The sequence below is a fragment of the Ictidomys tridecemlineatus genome, chromosome 4, assembly GCF_052094955.1.
Source record: "Ictidomys tridecemlineatus isolate mIctTri1 chromosome 4, mIctTri1.hap1, whole genome shotgun sequence".
Classification (NCBI taxonomy): Eukaryota; Metazoa; Chordata; class Mammalia; order Rodentia; family Sciuridae; genus Ictidomys; species Ictidomys tridecemlineatus.
The window spans coordinates 65486416-65514221 of NC_135480.1; the positions used below are offsets into that span (position 1 = coordinate 65486416).

At 36.5% G+C, this 27806-nt stretch overlaps 2 protein-coding genes and 1 pseudogene across 4 annotated transcripts in view; 2 read left to right on the plus strand and 1 right to left on the minus strand.

Moving 5' to 3' along the window:
* The window catches only part of Aqp11 (aquaporin 11), a 99005-nt gene that overhangs the window by 18455 nt on the left and 52744 nt on the right, over positions 1 to 27806 (plus strand). The window lies entirely within an intron of this gene.
* Positions 1668 to 27555, minus strand: Clns1a (chloride nucleotide-sensitive channel 1A). Of its 2 annotated transcripts, XM_005323238.5 has the most exons (7): positions 27336 to 27553; positions 17353 to 17489; positions 11804 to 11905; positions 11109 to 11216; positions 9865 to 10038; positions 4506 to 4595; positions 1668 to 2352 (listed from the first exon to the last, which is right to left on the minus strand). In XM_005323238.5, exons 1-6 carry the CDS (start codon positions 27473 to 27475, stop codon positions 4528 to 4530), a joined length of 729 nt encoding a protein of 242 aa, XP_005323295.1. In that variant the 5' UTR covers positions 27476 to 27553; the 3' UTR covers positions 1668 to 2352; positions 4506 to 4527. The 2 variants fall into 2 exon arrangements, with proteins under 2 accessions (XP_005323295.1, XP_021580801.1); XM_021725126.3 differs by lacking the exon at positions 9865 to 10038 and having other exon boundaries at positions 27336 to 27555.
* Positions 17485 to 21150, plus strand: LOC101966013 (RING finger protein 11 pseudogene; annotated as a pseudogene).

Here is a 27806-nt window from a genome sequence, read left to right on the forward strand (position 1 = left end):
ACAAGGCTTTAAATAAGGTTATTTGAGAACTATAAATATGCTGGACATGGTGGCACATGCCTATAATCCTAGTCCTGGGAAGGCTGAAGCAAGAGGATTGCAAGTTCAAAGCCAGCCACAGCAACATTGCGAAGCCCTAAGCAATTCAAGAAGACCCTGTCTCTAAATAAAATATACAAAAGGGCTGGGGATGTGGTTCAGTGGTAAAGTACCCCTGTACCACACATACAAAGGAATAATAAAGGCATCTATACTCATAAGGTAGTCTGGTATATCAAAACACATAATATATGCAAAGAACCCAGGATGGTGGCTGATATACAGGAGGTCTTAGAAAATTTTAGTTTCTATTTCTAAGTGGCTCTTTTACTTGCCAATTAAAACGATTAAGACTTTGTGAATCTAGTTTTAAAAAAAGGAAAATTACTTTAATTGACAGATGAGGGAAACCACGTGAAAGTGCTGATGACAACACTAGGCTGAGGATATCAAAATAGACTTTAGTCACTAATTAGCCAACTGGCTGACTCTGAACAGCTTATTTAACCTACAAGTTATCTGAAGTCCAGGTATAAATCTGGAACTACATAAAGACTTAAAAAGAGCATGCTACAGGGACACTGCTGCATCGATGTTCATAGCAGCACAATTCACGATAGCAAGATTGTGGAACCAACCTAGATGCCCTTCAATAGATGAATGGATAAAAAAAATGTGGCATTTATACACAATGGAGTATTACTCTGCATTAAGAAACGACAAAATCATAGAATTTGGAGGGAAATGGATGGCATTAGAGCAGATTATGCTAAGTGAAGCTAGTCAATCGTTAAAAAACAAATACCAAATGACCCCTTTGATATAAGGGGAGTAAACAAGGACAGGGTAGGGACGAAGAGCTTGAGAAGAAGATTTACATTAAACAGGGATGAGAGGTGGGAGGGAAAGGGAGTGAGAATGATATATAAGAGGAAAGGAGGGGTAAGACAAGATAATACAAATGGAAGAAATGATTTACAGTAGAAGGGGTAGAGAGAGAAAAGGGGAGGGGAGGGGGGATAGTAGAGAATAGGACTGACAGCAGAATACATCAGACACTAGAAAAGCAATATGTCAATCAATGGAAGGGTAACTGATGTGATACAGCAATCTGTATACGGGGTAAAGTTGGGAGTTCATAACCCACTTGAATCAAACTGTGAAAGATGATGTATTAAGAACTGTGTAATGTTTTGAACGACCAACAATAAAAAAAAAAAAATTAAAAAAAAAATCTGGAACTACAAATCAGCCTTATAAATACTCAGTTATCTGTGAAAAGCTAACGTGAAAGTTAAAAAAATATAAGAAATTATTCCTGATCCAAAGAAAAGCAGCAGAAATTCTTTAAAATATATTCTTTTTCTTATTAAATATTTTCCAGAAGCTCTAACTACATATTTTCTTATTATTTTCATGTTCATATCAACAAAAAATGAGCAAAATATGACCAATAAGACTCTCACTTTTTTTGTGATGCTGAGGATGGAAATCAGGGCCTCTTGCATGTGAGGCAAGTACTTATTACTGAGATCTACCACTACACCAATAGTATGATATTTTGCCAGCATTACTTAAAAAAACAAGAAAACCTCACTAATAGAATTAGTCAAAAACGAGAACAGTGATATAGAAAATGTAGATTTATTTGTTATGTTATTACAAAGACAAAACAATTATCATTAGAAGTACTTGGAGGACTTTCATTTCAGTTCTCTGTTCTGTTACAGAAAACTAACCTAAGAGGGTGGAAATTAAATGATATAACCTAAGAGGCTATACAGGGTAGACTGGTAAAAGAGGGCAGAAGGAGCAGAAGGTAGCTAGAAACATTCTTGTCAGTGGCAGGATCTGTCGCTAGGATATTTCCCAAGAGGCTACTACAGAGGCCTGAATTAATTAATTTGGCCCCCAAATCAGTAAAAGACTCTTGACTCTGTGGAGAATAACAAAGGCTGATCCCTCTGAGATATTTGCCTTTTCATCCCACACTCCAAGCTCCTGAGCATGTTTACCACAGGCCTGCTACCATACAGATGATTCATACAGCAAAGGCAGGAATTATAGGCTTACTCATAGGGTACCTAACACAAAGTTTTGGAGTAAATGATAAACTACAAGTACCCCCTTGTATGAATTAATTCACCTTTGTTAATAAAGTTCGTAGTTCCTTCTGCTGGTGACAACTTGCTGTCTCAGTATAGTCTGTTTTGAGAAAGAACTAGTTTAAGAGTTTTGGAGAAGGAAAGACTTTCATCAACCCCACTCCAAAGTGGAAGAGGCACCAGGTTCTCTCCTAGTTATAAGCAGAACCTGAAAAACAAAAGGTTTATAATGTTTATAATACAGCTTTATTTACTGAATGCCTTGTAAAGAGTGCCAAGGGATTTAGATACATTATGAATGTTTATAATACAGCTTTATTTACTGAATGCCTTGTAAAGAGTGCCAAGGGATTTAGATACATTATGTCTCAGTCTTTGCGATAACCGGGCCAAATAGTTACCACCCCACTTTATAGATGAGGACGTTGAGGATTAGATAAGGTATATGCCTTGTCCAAGGCAAACAGCCAGCCAGTCCATGAAAGAATTGTGATTCCACCATTCATTTGCCTTCCCCTTCACCCCTTCTCAGGTGTTGAGAGATCCCAGTTCAATTATCTATAACTCATTAATGGTCACATAAACACTCTAATTATACCTTGTTTATTCTTTAAAGGCACATACAATTTTAATTGATTACAAATTTATAGATATTGTTTGGAATTCGGGTGAATTACCCAGATGGAAAGCCTGATTAAACTTTATGAATAAAATATCTCTTTGCCTTTGAGCAAAGAACATGAAATTAACAGAAAACAAATCATCAGCTCATTAGAAAATTTGTGGCTATTTTATGGTTATTTCACCATTACAAAGAATCCTAAGAATGCTTGCCAGGGATTGCAGTAACATCTCATTTGTATAACCACTATCGACACATCAAATGAGTTTCTCATAATCATTATTAACAGAATGGTCAATGTTCTCTGAACAGTCTATTCTTCAGGGAAAATACATGAAAAATCAGAAGACCCCAAATTCTATTTATCCAGTCTCAATAAAACTGTTATTAAACAACTATCTCTGAACTGAAAAAAACAAAACAAAAAAACAATGTGCTATAAAGAATTTGATGAGACATCAGGAAAGGTGATTGAGGTTGGTACTAAAAGGTTTCCCATGAAGAAGAGTGAAGTTACATCTAGAAGTGAGGGATGAGAGCCACACTCACAGAGCACCAGCGGTGTGCACACACATGGCTGTGCAGAGGAGACGCTGCTGATTTTAGACTATCTGGCTACCACTGATAGAAGTAAATGTGAAAATAAGAACTAAGTATTTATGGGAAGAGATATAAATAACAGAACTCTATGATGTTATTTTCTGATAGTTCTACTGGTAGGATCTGAGAAGAAAGCAGAGATCTAATATCACAATTCATGGTTAGTATGAGAAGCAATGTTAAATCCACAGTGGCAACAATTTGGAAGGTCTGTCTGGAATTTTAAAAGGCTGGTTTCTGATATTAAATGGAACAAGGGTACAGGAAATTAAAATCTTAACTTCGGAAAAGCCAGAGCTAAAATTTATACCAGAAGAAAACAAAATTATTATAAATCTTGCCATGTTACTAACATATGCTTCAATAAAAGGACCTGGAAGATAATTCGAGAAGACAATGCTGTTATAGGGAGGATAGGACAACAAATTTTTTTTTTTTAAAGAGAGAGAGAGAATTTTTAATATTTATTTTTTAGTTTTTGATGGACACAACATCTTTATTTTTATGTGGTGCTGAGGATTGAACCCAGCGCCTCGTGCATGCCAGGCGAGTGCATTACCGCTTGAGCCACATCCCCAACCAGAGGACAATTTAACAATGTGAAAATTTTGCAGTTTATAAAGTTAACTAAGGTTATCAGTCCTATCTTTGAACAGTATGAACTAGCTACATGGTCTTAAATTACTACTAACATACACTTTAATTACTTGAGCTGGAAAAGGACAATATATTTCTCATAGTAACAAAATAACAAATAGGTACAAACTTCAGGCAAAGCTCATGAAAGTGTCACAGGAGAGAAAATTGGCAGAGTTCTTTCATCAGCCGTGAAAAGTAGGTAAGAAATTACTTAGGAAATTATGGCTTTTTGGATAACTCTACATGGACTTGTTATGGTTTGGTAAATCAGCTTTTAATACTAAGATACATGTGGCAAGTGTATAATAGATGTTAAACTGAACATCACCACGTTTGTAGACCCTGATTTCTTAGGAAAAAATACATGTAACTTTCAGTAATTTCAGAATTGGGAAACATTTTTCTGAACTTTATAGAGCTCTCTTCAACTATGAATATAAAAACTTAATATTTCAGATGCTTTTCATGTTCAGTGACAAGGAAGAGAATAAACTACTCACTTTTAAACAGCATAAATCATTTTCAGTGATCAACATCCGCATCCTCAAATTGTCCAGCAACTGTTGGTGTGGTATCTACCTCCATGCCATCTGAAAAAAACAAACAAAACAAAAAATCTTGCTGAGCCATACTCTACTGAGTACTTCAAATAGGCAGATTCAATGTATAATTTCAACCAGAAGGAAGCTAGTGCCCTCTGTTGGTAAGAGTTGCCCCTCCCCTCTTTTAACTGAAGTATCCAGAAACAGAGAAAGGAAAACAACACTTATTGATTTAGGCCAAGTTAAAATTAGTTTACAAATTTAACATTTACTTTGTAAATACTCAAACTCAACAAAGAGCTAGAGGTAAGAACTTTTAAAAATTATTTTTTGTGGTGCTGGGGATTGAACCCAGGGCCTTGTGCATGTGAGGCAAGCACTCTACCAACTGAGCTATATCCCCAGCCCCAGGAACTTTCTTTTTTGCAGAACTGGGGACTGAACCCAGGGCCTCATGAAAGCTAGGTAAATGTTCTACCATTGAGCTACAGCCCCAGCCCTAGGTAGGAACTTTCATTTTTTTAAAAAATTTTTTTAATATGTAATTTTTAGTTTTCAGCAGACACAACATTTTTGCCAGGAGAGCGCGCTACCGCTTGAGCCACATCCCCAGCCCCCCAGGTAGGAACTTTCAAATGCAGTAAATATCAACTATTCACTATTCACAGATTTGTGCTATTTACTGTTAGCCCCCCACCCCCTTTTTTTAAGGTATGTGGTCCTACTTTCAAAAAACCTATAACATAAGGAGAAAAGACAAATCAGAATAAATGGCTTGCTTACTACCCTGTGGCAGTAAAAGTGGGAAGTGATACAGAAAAAAAGTCCTGTGGATAGATTATCTACAACTACTCTATTTACTTCCTAGCTTCCATTCACTCCTTCACTTTCAGCCCATCACAGACTTCTTCCAAAAGCCCCTAGGTATCCTACCACATTGGATATGCAAATGTCCTCTCTTTCCACTTTTCTAGTCTTGCTAAAGGGGTACCACTTGTCTGCCCAAACCAGAAACTCCTACCATTTCTCTAATTTGTATTGTTTCTACCTCCTAAATCTCTTAAATATGTCAAGTCTCTTGATATTCACTACCTCCACTGAATTTAGGCCACCATCTCTAATTTAATATATAATTTACTAAAAAGGCTTCTTGTCTTTCCTCAAGTATATTTCCTCTCCCTCCAATTTTCCATATTGCGTTAAAGTCACCATCTGAAACTATAATCAAATTGTTCAATGGCTTCTCACTGACCTAAAGGTAATGTTCAAATAAAATCTTTTTGCCAGGCTTGGTGGCACATGCCTGTAATCTCAGTGACTCAGGAGGCTGACATAGGAGGATCACAAGTTCGAGATCAGCCTCAGGAATTTAGCCAGATCCTATTTCAAAGTAAAAAGGGTTGGGGATGTAATATATCTCAGTGGTACAGCCTCCCACCAGGGTTCAATCCCCAGTACCAAAACAAAAACAAATATCAATCAATCCATACCTGGGGAATTGAACCCAGGGCCTCAACCACACTAGATAAGCTCTACCACTGAGTTGTATCACTTACTGCTTTCCTTAAAAATTTGAGGCAGGGGCTGGGGTTGTGTGCCGCTTGCCTATCACATGTGAGGCCCTAGCACCACATAAAAATAAATAAAATAAATATTGTGTCCAACTAACTAAACAATAAATATTAAAAAAAATTACTAAGTTGCCCATGTTGTCCTTGAGCTTGCAATTCTCCTGCCTCAGTCTCCTGAGCAGCTAGGATTACAGGTCTGCACCACACCTGGCATGAATGACCTCTTGAACCTTTCCATTCAACAAAGCCCTTGACCTGCCTCTTCCTTCAACCTGTGTGCAATCTCCCTTCACCTGGGTCACTTCTCTTCATTTTTAGATCACAGCTTAGATATCACTTACTCCACGAGGCTTAACTATACCAACTGGTGAGGGGTCTACCCCGTACGAACTCACAGCTTCCCAAGCATCTCCTGTATCTCATGGCTATATCTCTACAAATTGTTAACTTACTCTTCTGTTCACTAAAAAATCAATGACATGAAGATATCATCTTTCTCAAGCACTATTGTATTCACTGTACCAGGTTCGGTGAATAAATGCCTTTTACAAAACTGAGTACCTAAAACACTGAAATACCATTAGCAGACTGCAAGTGTTTAAGTGACAACAAGAATGATGTGAGTACTCAGAACTTTAGTAGAAGATGGGCAATGGTGTAAAATTAAGAAGTTTTATAGATAGGCAATTCCATTGTGTTAATAAAGCATATTTGGATTAAAGTCCTCAAATTTTACTTTAATCAAGTTTTTTTGTGATCTTAAAATAATTTGCTACATAAAATATTAATCAAGGAATTTTACAATTAAAAAAACAAAAACTTGAGCATATAAATACCCCTGTGTGAACAATAAAAGTTTGCAGCTTGATCAGAAAAAAAAAAAACTTCAGTAATAAAAGTCTTTTTTCAATGTCTACACCATCTAAGTCATTTCACCCTTTTAAAGTCTACATTAAAGGTTCACCAGCTGGGGCTTAATATGGTGAACCAGGTGCAATGTGACACTCTTGTAGGATGACTTGGGAGGATCACTTGAGCCCGGAGATGAGACCAGCCTAGTAAGACCACCATCTCAAACAAAAAGCAAAAATTTAAAAAGCAGGGGACAAAAGGAATAATAGTGCAACCCAAACCCCAAACTTTTCCAAACTAAACTATCCCATAAGTCAGGCATGATGGTACACACATGCAATCCTAATTATTCTTACAGTCTCAGGTACTTGGGAGGCTGAGGTGAGAGGATCACTTGAGCCCATGAAATTGAGATTGAGTGACAGAGTGACCCTGTCTCAAAAATAAATATAAAAAAATTCCAGAACTTCAAGAACCCCAGGTCAAAATGCTATGTGCATGGAGATACTGATTACTGCATTATGAGAGAAACTTAAACATACCAATAAGTGAAAAACTAAGGTAAGCCTCTTTAGAAATATTCTGTAGTCATTACTAAATACAAGAAAGATGCAAGAAGTGTTTATAAACCAGTGTATTATTTCTGTGTGATGGTTAATTTTATGTATCAATTTGGTCAGGCTGTTTTGCCCAGAGTTTGTCAAATATTATTCTAGATATTACTGTGGAGGTATTTTTAATTTCTTTAAAAATATTTTAGTTGTTGATGGACCTTTATTTATATGTGGTGCTGAGAATCAAACCCAGTGCCTTACACACTAAGCCACAAACCCAGCCCTCCTTTTTAATTTTTTTATGAACTTATCATTAATGACTTTTAAAATTGTATTTATTTATTTTTTGGTACTGAGAATTGAACTCAGAGGCACTCAACCACCGAGCCATATCTCCAGCCCTATTTTGTATTTTATTTAGAATCAGGGTCTCACTGAATTGCTTAGCACCTCCCTCTTGATGAGGCTGGCTTTGAACACACAATCTTCCTGCCTCAGCCTCCAGAGCCACTGGAGGCTTTATTAGACCTTTTAAAATTAAATTTTAATAGGTACATTATAATTACATATAACGGTGGGATTCACTGGATATTTTCATATACACACACAGCACAATTTAGCCTGTTTCATTCCCCATAGCTCCCTTTTTCCTCCTTTCCTCCCACTCCCAATCTCCTTCCATTATTTTACTGGTGTCTCTTCTATTTTCATGAGGACTCCTTTTTTCCTTAGTTTGCACATGGGAGAGAAAACATAGGACTCTTGCTTTTCTCAGTCTGGCTTGTTTCACTTAGCATGATGTTATCCAGTTGCATCAATTTTCCTGCAAACAACATAACTGTGTTCTTTATGGCTATATGTACCAATTTTCTTTATCCATTCATCTGTTGACAGACATGTAGGCTGAGTCCCTAACTTGGCTACTGTGAATTGAACTGCTATAAATGCGGATATGCATGTATCACTAAGGTGATGCTGACTTCAGTTCTTCTGGATAAATACCAAGGAGAAGTATAGCTGGATCACATGATAATCCCATTCCTGTCTTTGGTGTGGAGGTACTTTTTAGATGAGATTTACATTGAAATCAGTGAACTTTGAGTGAACCAATTTCCCTCCATAATATGGTAGGCTTTATTCAGCCCATTGAAGGCCAAATAGAAAACTGACTGATCTTACCCTAAACAGATCATCATTAGACTCAAAATACATCAATCAATTCTTCCCTGGGTGTTCAGTCTGCCAGCCTACCTTGCTGATTTTGGACATGCCAGCTTTCACTATTTACACATCTATCTATCTGTATTTATGTGTGTGTGTATATGCATACACACATACAGAAGGACATCCCTCCACTTTATGCCTGTGAAGAAGGATTACCCCATCAAATAGTAATGTTATTCGGTAACACAGCAGATATAATAGCAGCTTGATGTAAAATGTAGGGATGTTTCCCTGGTATGTGTGTGTGATACATACACATTAGTTCATGGAAAAAGGGGAAAACCTAGATACAGACATGGACAGAGGATGTGAAGCCATAGAGAAAACAGAGCCATGTATAGGCCAAAAAAAAAAGGGACTGGAATAGATCCTTCTCTCAGTCCTCAGACAACCAACCCTGGGCTTCTAGCCTCCAGAATTATGAGACAATACATTTTTATTTATTTATTTATCTATCTATCTATCTATCTATTTATTTAAAGACAGAGAGAGGGAGAGAATTTTAATATTTATTATTATTATTATTATTATTTTAGTTATTGGCGGACACAACATCTTTGTTTGTATGTGGTGCTGAGGATCGAACCCAGGCCGCACGCATGCCAGACGAGCACGCTACCACTTGAGTCACATCCCCAGCCCTATTTTTATTTTTAATACCACTCAATCTATGGTACTTTACTATGATAGTTCAATCAAATTAATACAGATTTGCAACAAAAAATAGTAAATATATCAGTCAGAATATACTTATTTTTCTTTTCTTTTTTCCATTTATTCATTGTTTGTGAGCATTTTTTAAATATTTGGGGCTGGGGATGGGTCTTAGTGGTACAGTGCTTCATTAGCATTAAGGCCCCAGGTTTAATTCCCAGCACTGGGGGTGGGGGTGGGGGGAGAAACAAACAGAATTTCTATTTTTGTAATTGAGGGGTATGAAATCACTAAAAAAGCAAACAAATCCTGTAAGAATTCCCATTCTAGGTAATTGTACATTTGTTTCCTACTGTATTTAATTTTGAGATTTGTCTTAGTTTCCAAAATAACCAGTTTCTCCATAACTTCCCTTACTGCTCAGGTAGCCATCTGTTCACACTGAAGAGAAAGGACACTCACCTTCATAATCTCTTACTGAATCTTCCGTCCGGACCCCAGCCATGTTATACTGGCTGCTCACAGACTGAGAAAGCATTCCTTCTAATCTCTCCAGTGTAGCTTGCCCTTCTGCTGTTAAATGGGATAATCCTTCTTCATAGGTATAAAATGTAGGAATATCCCCCTGCCCTTGTTCTAAACAAACAGAAAACTTTTAAGCCATTATACAACAATTAGAAAAAACAAGATGAATAATTAATACATTTGCTAAAGATGAGGTAGAGTAAAAAAACATTTCCGGAGAAACACCTCCAACATTCACTGATGTGGACACTGACAACATGAGAAAGGTTTCCTAGAGATAATAAACCAGTAAGTAGCAATTCCCAGAGAAAGAAATGTCTGGAGAATACAAGGAAAAAAGAGGGTCAAGGAGTCCTATATTATTGCAGGTGGAATTTTACAGGTGAGAGTAAATCAGTTTGATATTAATTTGTACTGAAGGTTTTATTCTGATTAAAATACATGCTTTTCAGAAATTTTGGAAAATACCAAAAGGATAAAAAATAAAAACCACTCAAAAATCTCAGAAAGATGAGACATATTTAGATAATGTGAAGGAAAATTTCAGAAATGAGTGTAAGGCCAAGAATCTAGGATATATGAAGGAAAAGTGCTGTGGACACCCAGATTAGTGTTTGGAAGATCAATGGGGGAAAAAAACAAACAAACAAACAAAAAAAGAGAATTCACATGCCTCAAACTATGAGACTCTACTAGGTTAGTGAATATAATTCTAGTCTGGGAATGCAACGGAAAAAATTTTTAGATAAATGAAGAATAGTCTGGGAAGGAAAAACTGACCTTGACAGTAAGCTGTTAGAAGAAATACATTAAATAAGACAGAGATGACTCAGCTTCTCAAGGGATGGAGACAGGTCTGTTCTCTTGGGGCAGCTACTTCAGTTTAAGACCCTTTTCTGACTATCCATCACTTTTCTTTCCTTCTATTTATCTCTATTTATTCATGTTCTCCCACCAATAACATTTTTACCCTCCAACTTGGAAAGCTCCCATATTCTCCCAGTTCAATTGTTGATAGGGCTTAAGCATTAAGTGTGCCACTGTATGGGTTAGTTTTACTTGTAACTGTTTTATACTGGCTGCTTCTTGGATACATAAAGGACTATAATCCCCTACCCTGAATACAAATAAGTGCTCAAAATTAAACAGTAAAACAAATCCTGAAAATACATTTCACTAACCATGTGCTTCCACATCATATTCTTCTCCATCATAATCATCTGAGTCTTCGTCCTCAGGATCTGGATGCAAAGCCTGGCATTCACACATTGCAGTGAACATCACCTCCACTAAACAAAGACATTAATTTATAATTCATATTTTTGGAATAAAATAATATTTTATAATAAAATAACCATCAGTGCAAATAAATTTAACAGGTAGATGAGTTTTACTAGGATAACAGTATTTACAATTTTGAAATTCCAAGTAGGGCTGATCCTGAAAAAGTGCCTGAGGTTGCAGACAAATCACAAACTAAGAATTCATTTCAAGATATTACTGAGATCTCTTAATGGGTGGTTGGATTTTCTGCAAAAAGTGATCGGAGTCCTTGGTCAGAATGATGAGGATAAATCCTCTCAGTTGATGGGGCACTTTCCAATGATCTCTCACTTTGGAAATGCTGTGACTATTCTACTATCCAACAGATGAGATTCACAGTAGCATAAATCAGTAAAACTAAAGAGTCCTCTACTCACAAAATACACCAGGTAATAGTGTATACCACACTCACAACCCTGATATTAATAGTACCTCATCCTCAATGATATTATAGATGCTAAAATAAAGAAAAAAACAGAATGGAGGTAATGGTGCGTCAATGGGGGAATGCTTGGTACATAAAGAGAAAAGATAAATGCTATAAAACACTCACATGCTGATTTATCACTAGGCACAAATCTAAATTCAGTAATAGGTTCAACATCATCATCACTGTCTTCCTCCTCTTCATCAGCAAGAGATTCTTTTGATTCTTCTAGAAAGATAATAAAAATAACTTTTTAATGATATTACTCATTTGATTTTTTGAAAAAAAAAAAGCTAGAAGAATTTCCTAAGAGATACTTTTTGATACATCTGAAAAACTACAATTTTTTCTTACAGTTATTTTAGAGCTAGAAAAAGTTCTAGGAGTGTAGCTCAGTGCTACAGCACTTGCCTATTATGTTCAAGGGCCTGTGATAAATCCCTAGCACTGGTGGTGGTGAGACTCTGGATAGTCTCTGGTTAGTCACATTGTGCTTCACTGATTCCTAAGGATTTCAGGGTTCCCACAGAGCCATAGTGATTCCACTATCATTTGTTTTATTACTTTTCATGTTAAAGCAAAGGGTTCAGAAGCAGTGTGTATCCACTGATGTGACTGACAACTAATAATTCACAGATGAAAAGAACTAAAGCCCATGGAAGTTAACTGACCCAACAGATAAATTAAATAGTCTGAAGACAACAACAACAAAAAACCTCCCCAAAACTGTTCAAAGAGAACTGACTTAGCTTAGTGGCAGAGCACTTGTTCAGCATTTGGGAGGCCCTGAGTTTCATGGGGTGGGAGGTGGGGGTATAGAGACAAATGTTGAGAGAAAGGAGTATGTGCTGGTGCAAGTGGAAATTGCTACAACCACGTTATACATTTAAGCATGTACTAATAAAAATATAAAAAATAAACTGAATATTCAAGAAAAGGAAACATATGCATTGTAACCTAATCATATTTTATAGACAACTGTTAAAAAATGAACAAATGGGATACATATACTTTGACATGAATACATTTTAAAAATAAAACTGAATGAAAAAGCTAGCTGCAGAATGTATAACATCAATTACATTAAAATGTTAAAATACCACACAAAACCCTTATATTGCTTATGGGCATATACATTTCAGTAAAAGTTAAAAGCATAGATAGGAAGAACACATAAGGGGGCTGGGGATGTGGCTCAAGCGGTAGCACGCTCCCTGGCATGTGTGCTGCCCGGGTTCGATCCTCAGCACCACATACAAACAAAGATGTTGTGTCTGCCAAAAACTAAAAAATAAATATTAAAAAATTCTCTCTCTCTCTCAAGGAAAAAAGAAAATTCCATATGGAAAATCCTTATTTAAAAAAAAAAAAAGGAAGAACACATAAACCTCATGATACTGTTTGACTCTTAATTTAAAGAGTAGGGGATCAAATGGGAAGTCAAACAAAAAAGGGTTTGAAAGTACTGACAAAATAATTTTTAAAAGTCTAGTAATTATGAAAACGTTAAAATTTATGCTGGATATTGAATAACAGAAAAATGTTTATTATTCTCTGTACTTTTCAATGTTTGAATTTTTTCATAATAAAAAAATATAGGTCACCAAAATATTTAAGTAGGCCCCCAAAACATTAAAACACATTCCAAATTAGTAATCTTAAAAATGTAAGTTTTGCTATAACAAAGTTACCATTTTAAGAAAATGTTAATTTTCCATATGGATGAAGATGAGGTAGAAAGCTACTCTTCCTCCCCTCCTTTTTTTTTTGTAGAGCTGGGCATCAAACCTATGGCTTCATGCATGCCAGGCAAGCACTCTTAACACCGAACCATTTCCCCAGACCCCAAAGTATAATCTTAGTGTAGCAATTCTATTTGCAGGGATCAATTATAGGGGCACTATCCACTAAACCCTTTATGTCATGTAAGTTTATTATAGATTAGTGAAAAACATACAAATAAGCAATAAGGAAAAAAACCCAAATGGCCAGTATTAGTAGTTTGAAGTGACAGATTTTCTGTTTCTAATGTTATTATATTGTCAAATATATAATATATATATTATATATATAATATATGTCTCCTAGCTGGGCAATGGCACATGCCTATAATCCTAGCTATTGTGGGGTTCTGAGGCAGTAGGATTCTGAGTTCCATGCCAGCCCTACACAACTAAGAAAGACTCTTGAAATAAAAAATAAAAGTGGATGGGGATGTAACTCCATGGTAGGGGACCCCTTGGTTCAATTTCCACTATTGGGAGGGGACAGACACCCACCCACACCCCTACCTTCTGTAAACAAGTAGAACAATATAAAAATACTGGAGAACTTTAAATAAATAATTCTAAATAGTAATAAGTTCTAATAAGTTACTTAGTACTACCAAACTTTTTCAATACACTTTAAAAAATAAAATTGTCACACTGTAATTACTATTCTATAATTGAATATTACTTTTTAAAATAATAAAAGTAATAAATGCTTGTATAAAGATAAATGGAAGAGTCTAAATGTATTAAAAGAAAAAGTTCCTACCCCTAGTTCATCTCCCCAGATATAACTAATATTATTAATTCTTTTATATCCTCATGATTCTTTTAACACTACAGTTTGAATCTCCTTAAGGCAAAAAATAAAAATGTATAGCATTTTTACAATCCAAAAAGATTACAACCATCACCAACACTTACCATCTCATGCTAGGTCACTGCAGTAGCATCCAAACTATGTCTCTCTAAACCTTTATAAATTTTTAACAATGGGAATGAATTTTAAAAATAGATTATTTAAAGATACTCTAATCTTAACAATGAGCTGATGGTCATTTTAAAGGAGATTTTGTGTCGCAGTAGAAACTACTTTCTAGAAAGCTGGAAAAGTCTTCACATATTTTTCTAAGAAAGGATCAATCATAATCTCATCAATTTCAAGCAAATAATCACATAGAACACAAGTTTTTGGTTTTTTTTTTTTGGTATCAGGGATTGAACCCAGGGCAATATAACCACAGAGCCACATCCCCAGCCTCTTTAAAAATTTTATTTAGAGACAGGGAGGGCCTCACAGAGTTGCTTAGGGCCTTGAAAAGTTGCTGAGGCTGGCTTTGAACTCAGGATCCTCCTGCCTCAGGCTCCCAAAGAGCAGAGTTTAAAATATCTACCTAAAACCTACTGAATTGTCCCATTTCTTGAAGTTCAGAACGTCAAAGATTTGCTTTGTGTAAGCAAAGGTGGGTATTAGGGATCAAACTCAAGGCCCTGTGCATGCTAGGCAAGCTCTCTACCATTGAGCCACATCGCAGCACATTTTATCTTTGTATTTTGAGGCAGGGTCTCACTAAGTTGCTCAGGCTGGCCTGGAACTTGAGATTCTCCTGCCTCGGTCTCCTGAGTAGCTGGGATGCTCCACCACAACCAGCTAAGCATTTGCATTTTTAACAATATCCCAGATATATCTAATATGTAGCCAGGTTTCAGAATTGAAGACTAGTAAAATCCTCTTAATTTTTTGGATGAAACAGATGCTCAGAGAAAACGACTTGCTTAGCAAGTTAACCACCCAGAGTTTCCTTATTTAGTATTCTTTATCTAAGGTTCAGCCAGTATTTGCCTGAACCTTAACTCTCTAGCCTTTTTACTGACAAGTACCCAGTGCCAATGCCTAACACTATTTAGGGGTATTTTACAGTGGTATTTGTTTTGTTTTTGGTGCTGGAGATTGAACCTAGGGTCTCATGTATGTTAAGCACACATTCTGTCACTAAGTTACACTCGGCACTAACACATCAGCATCTGGAATTGACTGACAAGAATATCTCTAAGGCTTTACATTTCTATGTGTGACTAAACACAACACATGATTCTCTTAACACTTCAGTTTGAATCTTGAATGTCATAAAAGGCCCACATGGTAAAAGTTTGGTTACCAGCCTATGAAGCTATTAGAAGTTGGTGGAACCTTTAGGATAAGGGGACTGGTAGAAAGAAATTAGGTTATGCCCTCAGTGGAGATACTGGGACCCCAGTCCCACATTCTTTTTTTGCTTTTTGGCTGCCATGAGGTGAATAGGCCTATTCTACCATGCACTCCTACCATGATGTATTGTGCCACTACAGGCCCAAAGCAATAGGGCCAAGTGAACCAAAACAAACCTTTCCCTTATTAAGTTGGTTACCTCAGGTATCTTGTTACAGTAACAAAAAGCTAAAAGTTGCATTTACCTAGTGAGTGAACTTCGGAGCCTAACATCTCACCAAGAAATTATCCTACACCTCAAGTTCAACAGCCTTTTACTTTTCCTTATCCTCATTTTTAAACTTCACTAGAGTTTTTTAAATCTCTCTTTGAAGCTTTCCTAATGGCAAGAATTTAAAATCTTATAACAAATATATTTTCAGAGCATTGAATTAGTCTTTAGCACTTAATGAGACAGGGCTTGCCAAAGTCCTAAAAATTAATAATGAGTGTCACAACTGAATATAAATGGTCATATTATATCTGGAAGCATATGAAAACCCTAAAGGAGCAATACTTAAGGAGGCAAACTCTTTGGGATTTTCTGTTATATATTCTATTAAAGAAAAATAACCTATTATCTTAGAAGAAAACCACTTCACTACACATTTTTGTTTTTGATACTGGAGATTTAGCCCAGAGGGTCTTTACAGCTGAGCTACACCTGCAGCCCTTTTTATTTTTTATTTTGAGACAAAGTCTCAGAAGTTGCTTAAGTCCTTGCTAAGTTGCTGACGCTGACTTCCAATTTGCAGTCCTCCCACCTCAGCCCGCAGAGTCGATGGGATTACATGCTACCATGCCTTATTTCACTAAACTTTCAATCTTTTTAATTATGTCTATCATACAATCTTGGAAAATTTGTAAACCAGACTTCTCAACCTTGGCACTACTGACATTTGGCCTGGATAATTCCTGTTGTGAGGGGCTGCCTTGTGCACTGTAGGATATTTAGCAGGATCCTTGGCATCTAAGGATTCTCGCCCCTCGATAATCAAATATGTCATTTCCAAATGTGGCGAAATGGAGGGCTGAGGTGAGAGGCATGAAAATCCTCCCTATTTACCTGCTGAAAACTATTGTAACAAAACAAAAACACTTTTAATCTAAATTCTTAGAAACACAAAATATATAATACAAGCCTTTAAAAGGTGCCTTTACAAAGACAAAGATAATAAAGAATTAAACTCAAGAGAAAAAAGTAGAAATACATATCCAAAATAACAAAAACTTCTAAGTGCAAATAAATAATAAGTAAAATAAAAAATAAAAGGCAGGTACACAAAATAAATGCCCATTATTATCACAAATTCATGTCTAAATTACATTGATTTTTATCAAAGATTGCTTTCTGGCTGGGGATATAGCTCAGTTGGTAGAGTGCTTGCTTCACATGCACAAGGCCCTGGATTCATTCCCTAGCACCAAAAAAAAAAAAAAAAAAAAAAAGGTTGCTTTCAAGACAGGCATGGTAGCATGTGCCTATAGTCCCAGCTACTTGAGAGCCTGAGACAAGAAGGATGGCTTGAGCCCAGAGCCTAAGAGTTAGGGACAAATCTAGGCAACATAATGAGATTCCATCTCAATCAAATAAAGACTGCTTTTGAAATACACTTTACCACCAAAGGAAGCACTAGAATAAATTACACCATACATACCTCCAAATTTGGCATTCACCATAACATACAAATGCTCTCGAGGATAAGCATTTAGGTCCCTGGACACCGCATGTAAACTAATGGTGGGGTATTCCAGTGAGAATCCTAATCCAGAACCATCTAACCAAGACAGGCGGCTGAAAAACATGTTTTAAATAGATTATTTTTAGAAACTGAATCCTAACAATATTCCAAAGTTTATAAAGGTTCAGCCTAGATACTTTCATGAATGTGAATAAATCCAAATTAAGTTTTTAGAAACATTCCTAAAATAAGAAAATTTAGCAGCAGGAACTGAATTGTCTTTAAGACCAAATCTGTTATACCTTATTTTCTACCAGCTATAAATTAAAATAGATTTAAAATGCAATTTTTTAAAAGTGATTTATTTTTATTTGGATTGTCTTCAGGTACCCTATTTCCTTTTGCCAATCTTCCTTATCTAGTTAAGTCCCCAGCAATTCCATGAGCTCTCCTTTCAATTACCACAGTCTATAATAATCTCCTCTGTTCTAAGCCCCACTTATGCTCAGTAACATACAATTAGGGCTTTACTCTGTAGAAATGAATCTTACATATAACCTGCTACTTGACAGCAGAACCTGACTTGTCACATTCCTGTAACATTCTTTGAAAACATTAGCATAGTGCTCAGCACGTAAGCATGCAATGAATATTTGGAAATCACCAATTTCCCCATTAATTTTACACTAAATGATACATATTTAAAATGGCTATAATCACAAGAGATACACTCTATTCCCAGCTTGAGGAAAAAGCTATAAAAAAACTAGGTCTAGTTTTCCCTCAAAAGTGGTCACATGCAAATATTTTATTGATATGACAAAAGACACATATCACCAAAATCAGTACATTGAATTTTGAATAGGTATTGCCTAATTTTTTGGTAATAACTACCCATATGGAATATATCACTTAGCAGAAATTAGCAAAAAGATCCCAAAGAAAGCACAAAAATTGTTTTTGTAGTACAAGTTCATGTAGTATGGTAGATATCTAGGGCTGGTAGGAAACAGAGAATGACTGCTAAGGAACCTTGCTGGAATATCTTAGAAATATTCTAAAATTGATTGTGGTGATAACTACCAAGTCAGTAAACTATGTGAATTACCTCAATAAAGAGAATTTTAAAAAGAACGTAAGGGGTGGGAGGTATAGCTCAGCAGTAGAGAAGACGCTTAGCATGTATGAGGCCCTGGGTTCATCCTTACCACTAAATAATAAACAAATACATAAGTAAAGAAGTTAATTCAACAATATTCCCATATCACTCTATTTTCTTTCTTTTTTTAAAAAAATATTTATTTTTTAGGTGTAGATGGATACAACATAATGCCTGTATCTTTATGTGGTACTGAGGATCGAACCCAGGTCCCGCCCGTGCTAGTCGAGCCACAATCCCAGCCCCTCTATTTTCTTTTTTAAAAAATATTTATTTTTTAGTTATAGTTGGACACAATACTTTTATTTCACTTATTTATTTTTATGTGATGGTGAGGATCGAACCCAGGATCTCACTTGTGTGAAGCGAGCACTCTACCACTGAGCCATAACCCCAGCCCCCAATTTTTCTATAGACTTTTAATAAGCTGAGGTACCTATTATCTACCCAATCAAAAACAAAAGTATAATAGGAGAATCCAGGACTCCCTTGGGCAGGAACAAGGACAGTGTGGCAGTCTGAACTGTTCACATTCAGTGTGAAGAGGAGGTTGAATTCTACACTCAAGTCTTTCTAGAACAACATAACAAGTATATAACACATGATCCTCAGTTATCAAAAGCATTATTAAAAGTAAAGGCAAGTCTGAGCATGGAGAAGCACCTCTATAATCCCAGCTACTTGGGAGATTAAGGCAGAAGGACTGCAAATTTGAGGTCAACCTGGACAATTTAGTGAGATCCTGTCCCAAAACAAAAAAATTAAATAGGGCTGGGGCTGTAGTTCAGTGATAGAACACATATTTAGCATGGTATGCTACAGCACACCTAGCATGTGCAAGATCTCCACCCCCACAAAGAAAAAACAAAGGCAGTGTATTAAAGACTATGGTAATTAACTGTTTAATTCCATAAATATACTGAAGGCAATATAACTGTATCTTTTTTTTTTTCTTCTTGGTACTAGGGATTGAACCCTGAAGTGCTTTAGCACTAGCTACGTTTCCAGCCCTTTTTATTTTGTATCTTGAGACAGTTTCATTAAGTTGCTTAGGGCCTCACTAACTTGCTGAGGCTGGCCTTGAACTTGTGATCCTCCTGCCTCAGCCTCCCAGCTAATGGTAGCTTTTTAAAAAATTGAAAGCCATTGCTGAGTGCAGTGGCACATGCCTATAATCCCAATGGCTCAGGAGGTTGAGGCAGGAGAATCATGAGTTCAAAACCAACCTCAGCAACTTAGCAAGGCCCCAAGCAACTAGGAAGACCCTGTCTCTAAATAAAATACAAAAAATGGCTAGGGATACGGTTCGGTGGTTGAGGGCCCCTGGGTTTAATCCCTGGTACAAAAAAAAGAAAGCCAGGAGAAGACCGCCAGAACGGCGCAAAGACCACACACCCCAGCCCTGGAAGATGGGGAACTGTCTCAAATCTCCCACCTCGGATGACATCTCCCTGCTTCACAAGTCTTGGTCCGACCAGGCTAGCTTTGGCGAGGGGACAGAGCCGGATCAGGAGCCGCCACCGCCATATCAGGAACAAGTTCCAGTTCCAGTTTATCATCAAACACCTAGCCAGACTTGGCTAGCAACTCAGCTGACTGAAGAGGAACAAATCAGGATAGCTCAAAGAATAGGCCTTACACAGCATCTGCCTGAAGGAGTTTATGACCCTGGAAGAGATGGATCAGAAAAAAAGATCCGGGAGTATGTGATCTGTATGATTGACTTTATTTATGGGGACCCAATTCGATTTCTTCTGTGCATGCACATCACCTGGACTGTATAGATGACTGGTTGTTGAGATCCTTCACTTGCCCCTCCTGCATGGAGCCAGTTGATGCAGCACTGCTCTCATCCTATGAGACTAATTGAGCCAGGGTTTCTCTGACTTCAAGTGAACCATCATTTTTGGTGGTTTTGATCTTTCGTCACTGAGCGCAAAGAGCCAGGGATTAGGAATTAAGATCATGCACAAAAAGTTTCCTAAAAATTCCTGGATGGATGCAGATGTTGAAGAAAGTATGATATTTTAGAAACTTGGGTGGGGGGAAAGTAGGATGGTATTTTTATGTGAAGCCCTGACCCAGTGTTTAAGAATATAATTATATTTAGACCTTGTTATTGCTCCAGTACATAGGAATTATGTAAAGTGTTAAAGCAACTGTATATGTTTAAATTGTGTGTGTTGAAGATTAGGAAAAAAGATAGTGGTTATTTTTCCTAAATGAAATAACTTTCTTCTCTCCACCAAATTCTTTTCTGAAGTTAATGGCATTTGGGTCAAGGTTTTATTAAAAGCTACATTTTATAATACTGGCACACACACACACACACAAATAGTCTTAAGCTTGTTTGAATAGTTCTTTTTTTCCATTGGAAATGGAATTCATTGCCTTAGGTCTTTTTAAATAGTATATCATCATTGGGGCTGACTCTGTGCTTGAAAACCAGTTTATTTATAACCTGTTGTAAGTGCTATATTCTGTTTGCAGTTAGGAAATGCAGAATTTTAAGTGATCTCCTAGCTTGTAAGCAAACTGAGATGCACTATCCCTTTTCTATATAAAAATGAGTTAATGTGTCAATAAATCAACTCAGCAAGGTGGGTTTAATATTACCCTTTCCTATGTGTTTTATCTAATTCTTTTGGTTAATATGGTGATAAATGAAAGTCAAGGTAAATTTTAAATATTAAGATTTCCGATTTATTGAGCTTGAATTATGCCACCATGCTTATGTAAAAATGAAGGTGGCACCATGGTAAAACTTAATGAGAAGTAGTTTCTCAGTTGTAATAATTTTGATTTCTCTTTTTATTTTTTTTATAAAGAGACAGAGAAAGAGAGAGAGAGAAAGAGAGAATTTTTTTTAATATTTATTTTTTAGTTTTTTCAGTGGACACAACATCTTTGTTTGTATGTGGTGCTGAGGATCGAACCCGGGCCGCACGCATGCCAGGCGAACACGCTACCGCTTGAGCCCAATCCCCAACCCTGATTTCTCTTTCTTGTGATCTCTCCTTCCTTGTTGTCTTGAACCACAGCAAAAGGATTCTGCATCTCTCATTACTGTAGTGATGAGGTTACTGAAGTTATGTAAACAAATCTCAGTCTCTGTTTCTTTGAGAGGTATCTGTTAAGTCCTACTAGGTGATTGACAAGACTGAGTAGGGAGAATAAAGGTAAATGTGATTCATGTTTTGCACATAAATGCAGAATTTTATAACCACATGACTTAAAAAAGGAATTTCTCCTTTAATTTTTCTTGCAGTTAATGTAATACTCTAAATCTCTAAGCTTGTGAAGTGTTAGAGGTAGAGATGGTCTAGTAAAGATGTAGTAGTAATGTATATCCATTTAGCATGTGTTTATTTTTCCAATATACTCAAGGTGATTTATCTGTTTAGCTCAGTGATATTACAGCTAAACAACATTCATTAGCAAAAGGGGAAGCAGTCTACACCTAACAGAGGAATCAGAAATGTTTCTTATTTTTGTTGAGTTGAATGTTTGACTCTAACACTTTTCTACTTACAAAACATAAGTTCCTTAAAGATTCTTCATAATTGTGTTATAGAAGAATTTAGTATATATAAGTACTTAATTTAACATCCAACTGTAGTAGCAATATGTTGATTTCCTTAAGAGCACCTGATGGAAACACTCAAATGAATTTGAGAAAAATTGGAAGAAATCAGATTATTGGGTTCTGTTAAATTGTTAATGTATCTTGCTTAAATTTTTGTTCATTAATTTATATCCATCCGATTATATAAAGCAAATTTGGAGGAAACAGCTGAAGTTATGCAATATTTTCAGTGATAATTACTTTTGGTTCTTGTGTTTTCTACTTAAAACATGATGTCTGTTACCAGTATTATAGTCAGACCTTCTTTTCTAGATTGTCAAAATTGCTAAATGAGCTTTTTTTTAAAATCAGTTTTATACTGATTTTAGTCTTTCTTTATTATAAGGCTTCTTTCACAGAAGTTTGGTAATATTGAAGGCACTGGTATTGAACAGAATGATTTTTGGGGCACTTTATATTCCTTGACTTTGTTCTCCACATATCATGTTAAAATCCATCAATTTTGGTTTTTACTGAGTTAAATAAAGTTATAATACAGCTGTGAAGGACAAAAAAAAAAAAAGAAAGAAAAGGAAAATCTGGGTGGCTTAAAACTATAGAGCATGAAGTGATAAAAACTCTAGAAATTGGGGCTGGGGTTGTAGCTCAGGTACAGCGCTGACCCGGCACATGTGAGGCCCTGGGTTGGATCCTCAGCACCACATAAAAATAAATAAATAAATAAATAGACAGATAGATAAATAAATAAATAAAGGCCTCGTGTCCAAATACACCTAAAAAAATAAATATTAAAAAAAGAACTCTAGAAATTATTTTCGAGAATGACTCATCCCCAACAGTTCAAAGAAACAGGTTTTATCATGTAATTAGACTGTGCGATGTATGCGCCTTTTCTGTTGTTTCTTTCTTCTTAATGTAGAGATAGAAGAGTGTTCATGGACCAGAGAATCGCTCTACTAAAACCATCTTATCTTAAAACAAACTGCCCCTTTCTTACCTCAAAAGTCTTCTGGTATGATCATAATTTAGAAAGGAACATTCTATACCTAAATGTCCAAAATAATTTCAAACATTCAAAGTCACAAAACATTCTATGTTTGAAATCTAAACATAGAATCAGTGCCTATCAAATTACAGACTTCAATTTAAAAACCATAATAAGTGCTATGTAGTCGCTCACTGCTGACAAGACTACTGCCTTAGCACAGCATTTCCAATGGAACTCTCACAGTAATATATAGAAATGGATTCAGCACCCTAGGACAGGGACAAATTGCACTTAAAAGTTATTTTTACCTGATCATTAAGTTCAGATTTTTTTAGTTTCTTTTCATGTATTTTAGAAGAAAATTCCTCCCAAACCAAAATACACAATTGACTACACCCAGTTCTAAAAAACCCAGTCAAAAAAAAAAAAAAAAGAATTAGCCAGTAAACATGTAGAGATAATTTTTTCTTTTTTTTTTTTTTAGTGCTTGGAAGGGAACTCAGGGCCTCGCCCATGCTAGGCAAGGACTCAACTACTTAGCTAGATCCCTAGTACTTTTTTTAAGCTTTAAAACAGGTTCTCAATAAGCTGACCATGCTGGCCTCAAACTAGCAATCCTGCTTCACTCTCCCAAGTAGCTGGCATTTCAGAAATGTTTTTGCTAAACTAATGCTTTTGCACAAGCATGGTCAGTGTCCTTTATTCCTGGCATGGGATAAAAAAAAAACAAAAAACAAAAAACAGGACAGGGGATTAAGAGAGGTCTTAAACTTGGATTGGCATAATTATTTGGTTTAAAATTAATTCTGAATGAGATGCAAAAAGGAATTTTTTCTAAGTTTCAGTTATTTATTTGTTACTTAATTATCTATCTTACCTGTTTTAAGTGGCCTATTTTGAATTATCCATGCCTCTATACCTTTGTTATTTGGATAAAAAGTCGACTTCTTATAAAACTGAACTCTGAAAATAAGGCTGCAAAATTTACTTCTTTGAATAACATACTTTAGAAGCTATTTGCTAAAAGTCAAATGTGACACTATTCCTCTTTGCCTGAAATCCTAAAGTAGCTTCCACAAAGCCTAAGGGTTATAATCATAAACCATGCTCATGAATATGGCTCTCTCCTGCTCCAGGTTTACTGAAGAACTGCTGGACTGGGTATACATGTATATGCTATGTGTGTCTATGTGAAATACACACATACATATCCTGGTACACAGAATAATGGTTTTCAACCTTGCATCTAGCTATCTTGTTTATTCTAATTAGAACATTTCCCCATTCACCTGGCTGTTAATTATCATTTGTCACATTCTTCAGGAAGACTTTCCAGTATGTTAAAAACTTGGAATGCTAAGTGGGAAAGAACAAAAAATGGGGATAAACAAGGAGGTGGGGCTAATAGTGAGTGAAGAGATATATACAGATATCCAAGTGTTGGTTTAATTATAATTATTTATGGATAAACAAAATGTGTATATATACACAATGGAGTTTTACTCAACCACAAAGAAGATGAAATTATGTAATTTGCAGGAAAATGGATGGAATTTTGAAAACATTAGGTTAAGTGAAATAAGCCAAACTCAAAGTCAAGGGTCATGTGTTTTCTCTCATATGTGGAAGCTAGAGAGGACAAAGAAAGGTGGTGGTGGTGAAGATCATGAAAATTGAAGGGAGACCAGTAAAGGAAAGAGATGGCGGGTGGGGCAGGGGAAAATAATGGGTAATACTGACCAAATTATATTGCTATGTTGTATGAATGCATAAATATATATCAACAAATCCCACAATTATGTACAGCTACAACACACAAGTAAAAATATGAAAAAAAGAAATCTCAAAAAATTATATTTTATACATACATAACTTGTACATTATATATACATTTTTACACGTATTACAAAAAAATGTTTTCTTAAAGAAATGAGAAATTTGTTAGTGAAAAGTTGATTATAAATCAAAACTTAAAAAAAAAAACAGATAAAATCTTAAAAGGATTTAATACTTCCTGAGTGTGACAACTGGGTTGTGATTGTCCTTGTTCTTCAGAAGTATATGTTAATGTATTTACAGATGAGGTGAAAAACATGCTTGTAATTCTCCAACAGCTCAGGAAAAAAAGATATATGGCAAAATGTTAACAAGTAATAAATCTTTTTTTTAAATTTTTTTTTTAGCTGTAGATGAACACAGTATCTTTATGTATTTATTTTTATGTGGTACTGAAGATTGAACCCAGTGTCTCATATATACAAGGCAAAGGCTCTACCACTGAGCCCCAGCCTCAGTAATGAATCTTTATAAGAAGTGTTAATAACATTTGCAGCTTTTCTTTAAGTCTGAAACTTTTCAAAATACAAAATCAAGTACCAGATATTCCCAAAAAAGAAATTCTAGAAAGAAGAACCAATGTATGGAGATGAAATGAAGAAAAAAGATTGTATAAGGGTTTGAAATATATCTGTGCGGGCTGGGGATGTGACTCAAGCGGTAGCGCGCTCGCCTGGCATGCCCCGGTTTGATCCTCAGCACCACATACCAACAAAGATGTTATGTCCGCCGAGAACTAAAAAATAAATATTAAAAAATTAAAAAAAAAATATCTGTGCTCTAGCTTTTACTATTTAAAAGAAACTGTTGCCCCCAAGATTAAAGATCTTCTTGTCAATACCCAACAGACGCTTTTTTGATTTTATCTGTCTTTATTCTTCTTCCATGACTCACCTCTTCATGTAGTTGTATCCACAAGGTTCTATCTATAGTGTTCTCTTCTTTTTTTTTAAATATTTTTTTTAATTGTAGATGGACACAATACCTTTATTATTTATTTATTTACTTTTATGTGATGCTGAGGATCGAACCCAGTGCCTCACACATTGGAGGCAAGCGTTCTGCCACTGAGCCACAACCCCAACTCCTATAATGTTCTCTTCTTGAGTTATTCAACTCCTATGAGTATATGTTAATATTTATTGTAATGACTTCCAAATCTTTAATACCACTCCCCTAGGAGAGACACATTTATGTGTTTATTCCATACATGTCCAGACCAAACTCATGACCTGCCCTTCATCCCAAATTTGCTTTTGTTTCTAGCTATACTTCCTCAGTGACTAGGTAAAAACCTAAACTTTGCCCAGCATCTAAATTTCCCTCTGAATCAAGGTTCTTTACAATTTTTATGCCAGGACTCTAGTAGGCAGAATTTTGGCTTCCAAGACATTTATTTCCTGGTGTCATGACTGTAAATATGTTTTAAATGGCAGAAAGGACTTTGGGAATGCAATTAAATTTACTATTCAACTGACAATAATATAGGGAGATTATCCTGTTATCTGGGTGGCCCAATATAATCACATGAGGTTTTAAAAGCCGAGAATTTGGGGCTGCGCTTGTGGCTCAGCGGTAGAGTACTTTTCTCGCACTCGCAAGACCCTGGGTTCGATTTTTGGCACCACATTAAAAAAAAAATGAGGGTAATAAAGGTATTGTGTCCAAATACAACTAAAAAATAAATATTAAAAAAGCAGAGAATTCTATGGCTATAGAAGGAAGCAAAAGGGGTAATCAGAGTCTGCGAAGGACGACTCATGTGTCACTGTCAGTTTGGAAGAAGGGGGTTACACGTCAAGTCAACATGGACTTCAAAAGCAATATTTAAGACACGTCTGTCTGTGAAATTCCAAGGTGCTACAGGTGTTCAAATAAAAGAAATTCCTTCCAGGACCCCAAAACGTAAGTCAGGTGCCTCTGGATCTAATCCCAGCGTGCGTGGGATTGAGGATGTTCCTCTTCCCATCCACACCTAGAGAAGAAAATCTATACTCCTTAACCTAACTTTCAAAATCCCCTACAATTTGCTCTGAGCTTACATATCCTATGCAGGGCAACATCCTCCTCACAAGTTCTTTCACAAAGACAAGCAAACCGAAAGTCTAACTCAGAATTCGAAAACTCAAAACCTTAACCGTGACCATGAACTAATGACAACGCACGCTCCAGGTCTCCAGTAGACAGGCGGGTAGAAAAGCACAAACCGTGGGAAATTCCATCTGGAGAATGGAGAAAAAAAGGCTCCAGGGGAGGGTACCGTGGAATAATAGAGTCTTCCAGAGGACGCACAGCACGCGCTCTGCTCCCGGCAGCCCTGAGGTCGCATATCGCCCCGCTCCTCTGCACTGCCTGCGCCAGAGGCCATCGCTGGTGAAAAGGGACCCTACCTCTCCGCGATGTAAAGAGTGCCGATACCGAGGCCCTTTCCGTTCAGCACAGCCTCTGTATCTGGCTGCTGTTGCCGAAGCCCCTCATCCTGCCCCGGCGGCGGGAAACTCTTTAGGAAGCTCATTGTACCCGGGAGCATCGAAACAGGTTCTCAGAAAGCTAAGACACAGCAATACCCGCTCGCTGCAACACGCCCCGGAAAGGGTGGCAAGCAACCCGGAAGAACAACTTAGCCTGCACCGGAATTTGAGCGCCCTCGACCATAGAGATGAGACGCTCTAGGCAAAGCGCTCGCAGTTCTTTGACGCCCGGATTTGTCACGTGACACTACTCCCCCTCTCCCCCTTTCTAAGGTCCTAGACTTGGAATAATTGAACTTTCTCTAGCACATCCTACTTCAAGGTCGTCACAGCAGCCCTGTGAGACGAAGTACAAGGAATATTATTATGCCTTTTTCTACAAAAGCGGAA

What these genes read in the sequence shown, in the direction of transcription:
- Clns1a (XM_005323238.5), bottom strand. Translation starts at nt 27,475, where the DNA reads ATGCTCCCGGGTACAATGAGCTTCCTAAAGAGTTTCCCGCCGCCGGGG. An exon ending in GCCTAGTGATAAATCAGCAT is followed by an intron (nt 11,217 to 11,803) that starts GTGAGTGTTTTA and finishes GTCTTTGTTTAG; the next exon opens with TGGAGGTGATGTTCACTGCA. An exon ending in TTCAGTAAGAGATTATGAAG is followed by an intron (nt 4,596 to 9,864) that starts GTGAGTGTCCTT and finishes TGTTTTTTTCAG; the next exon opens with ATGGCATGGAGGTAGATACC.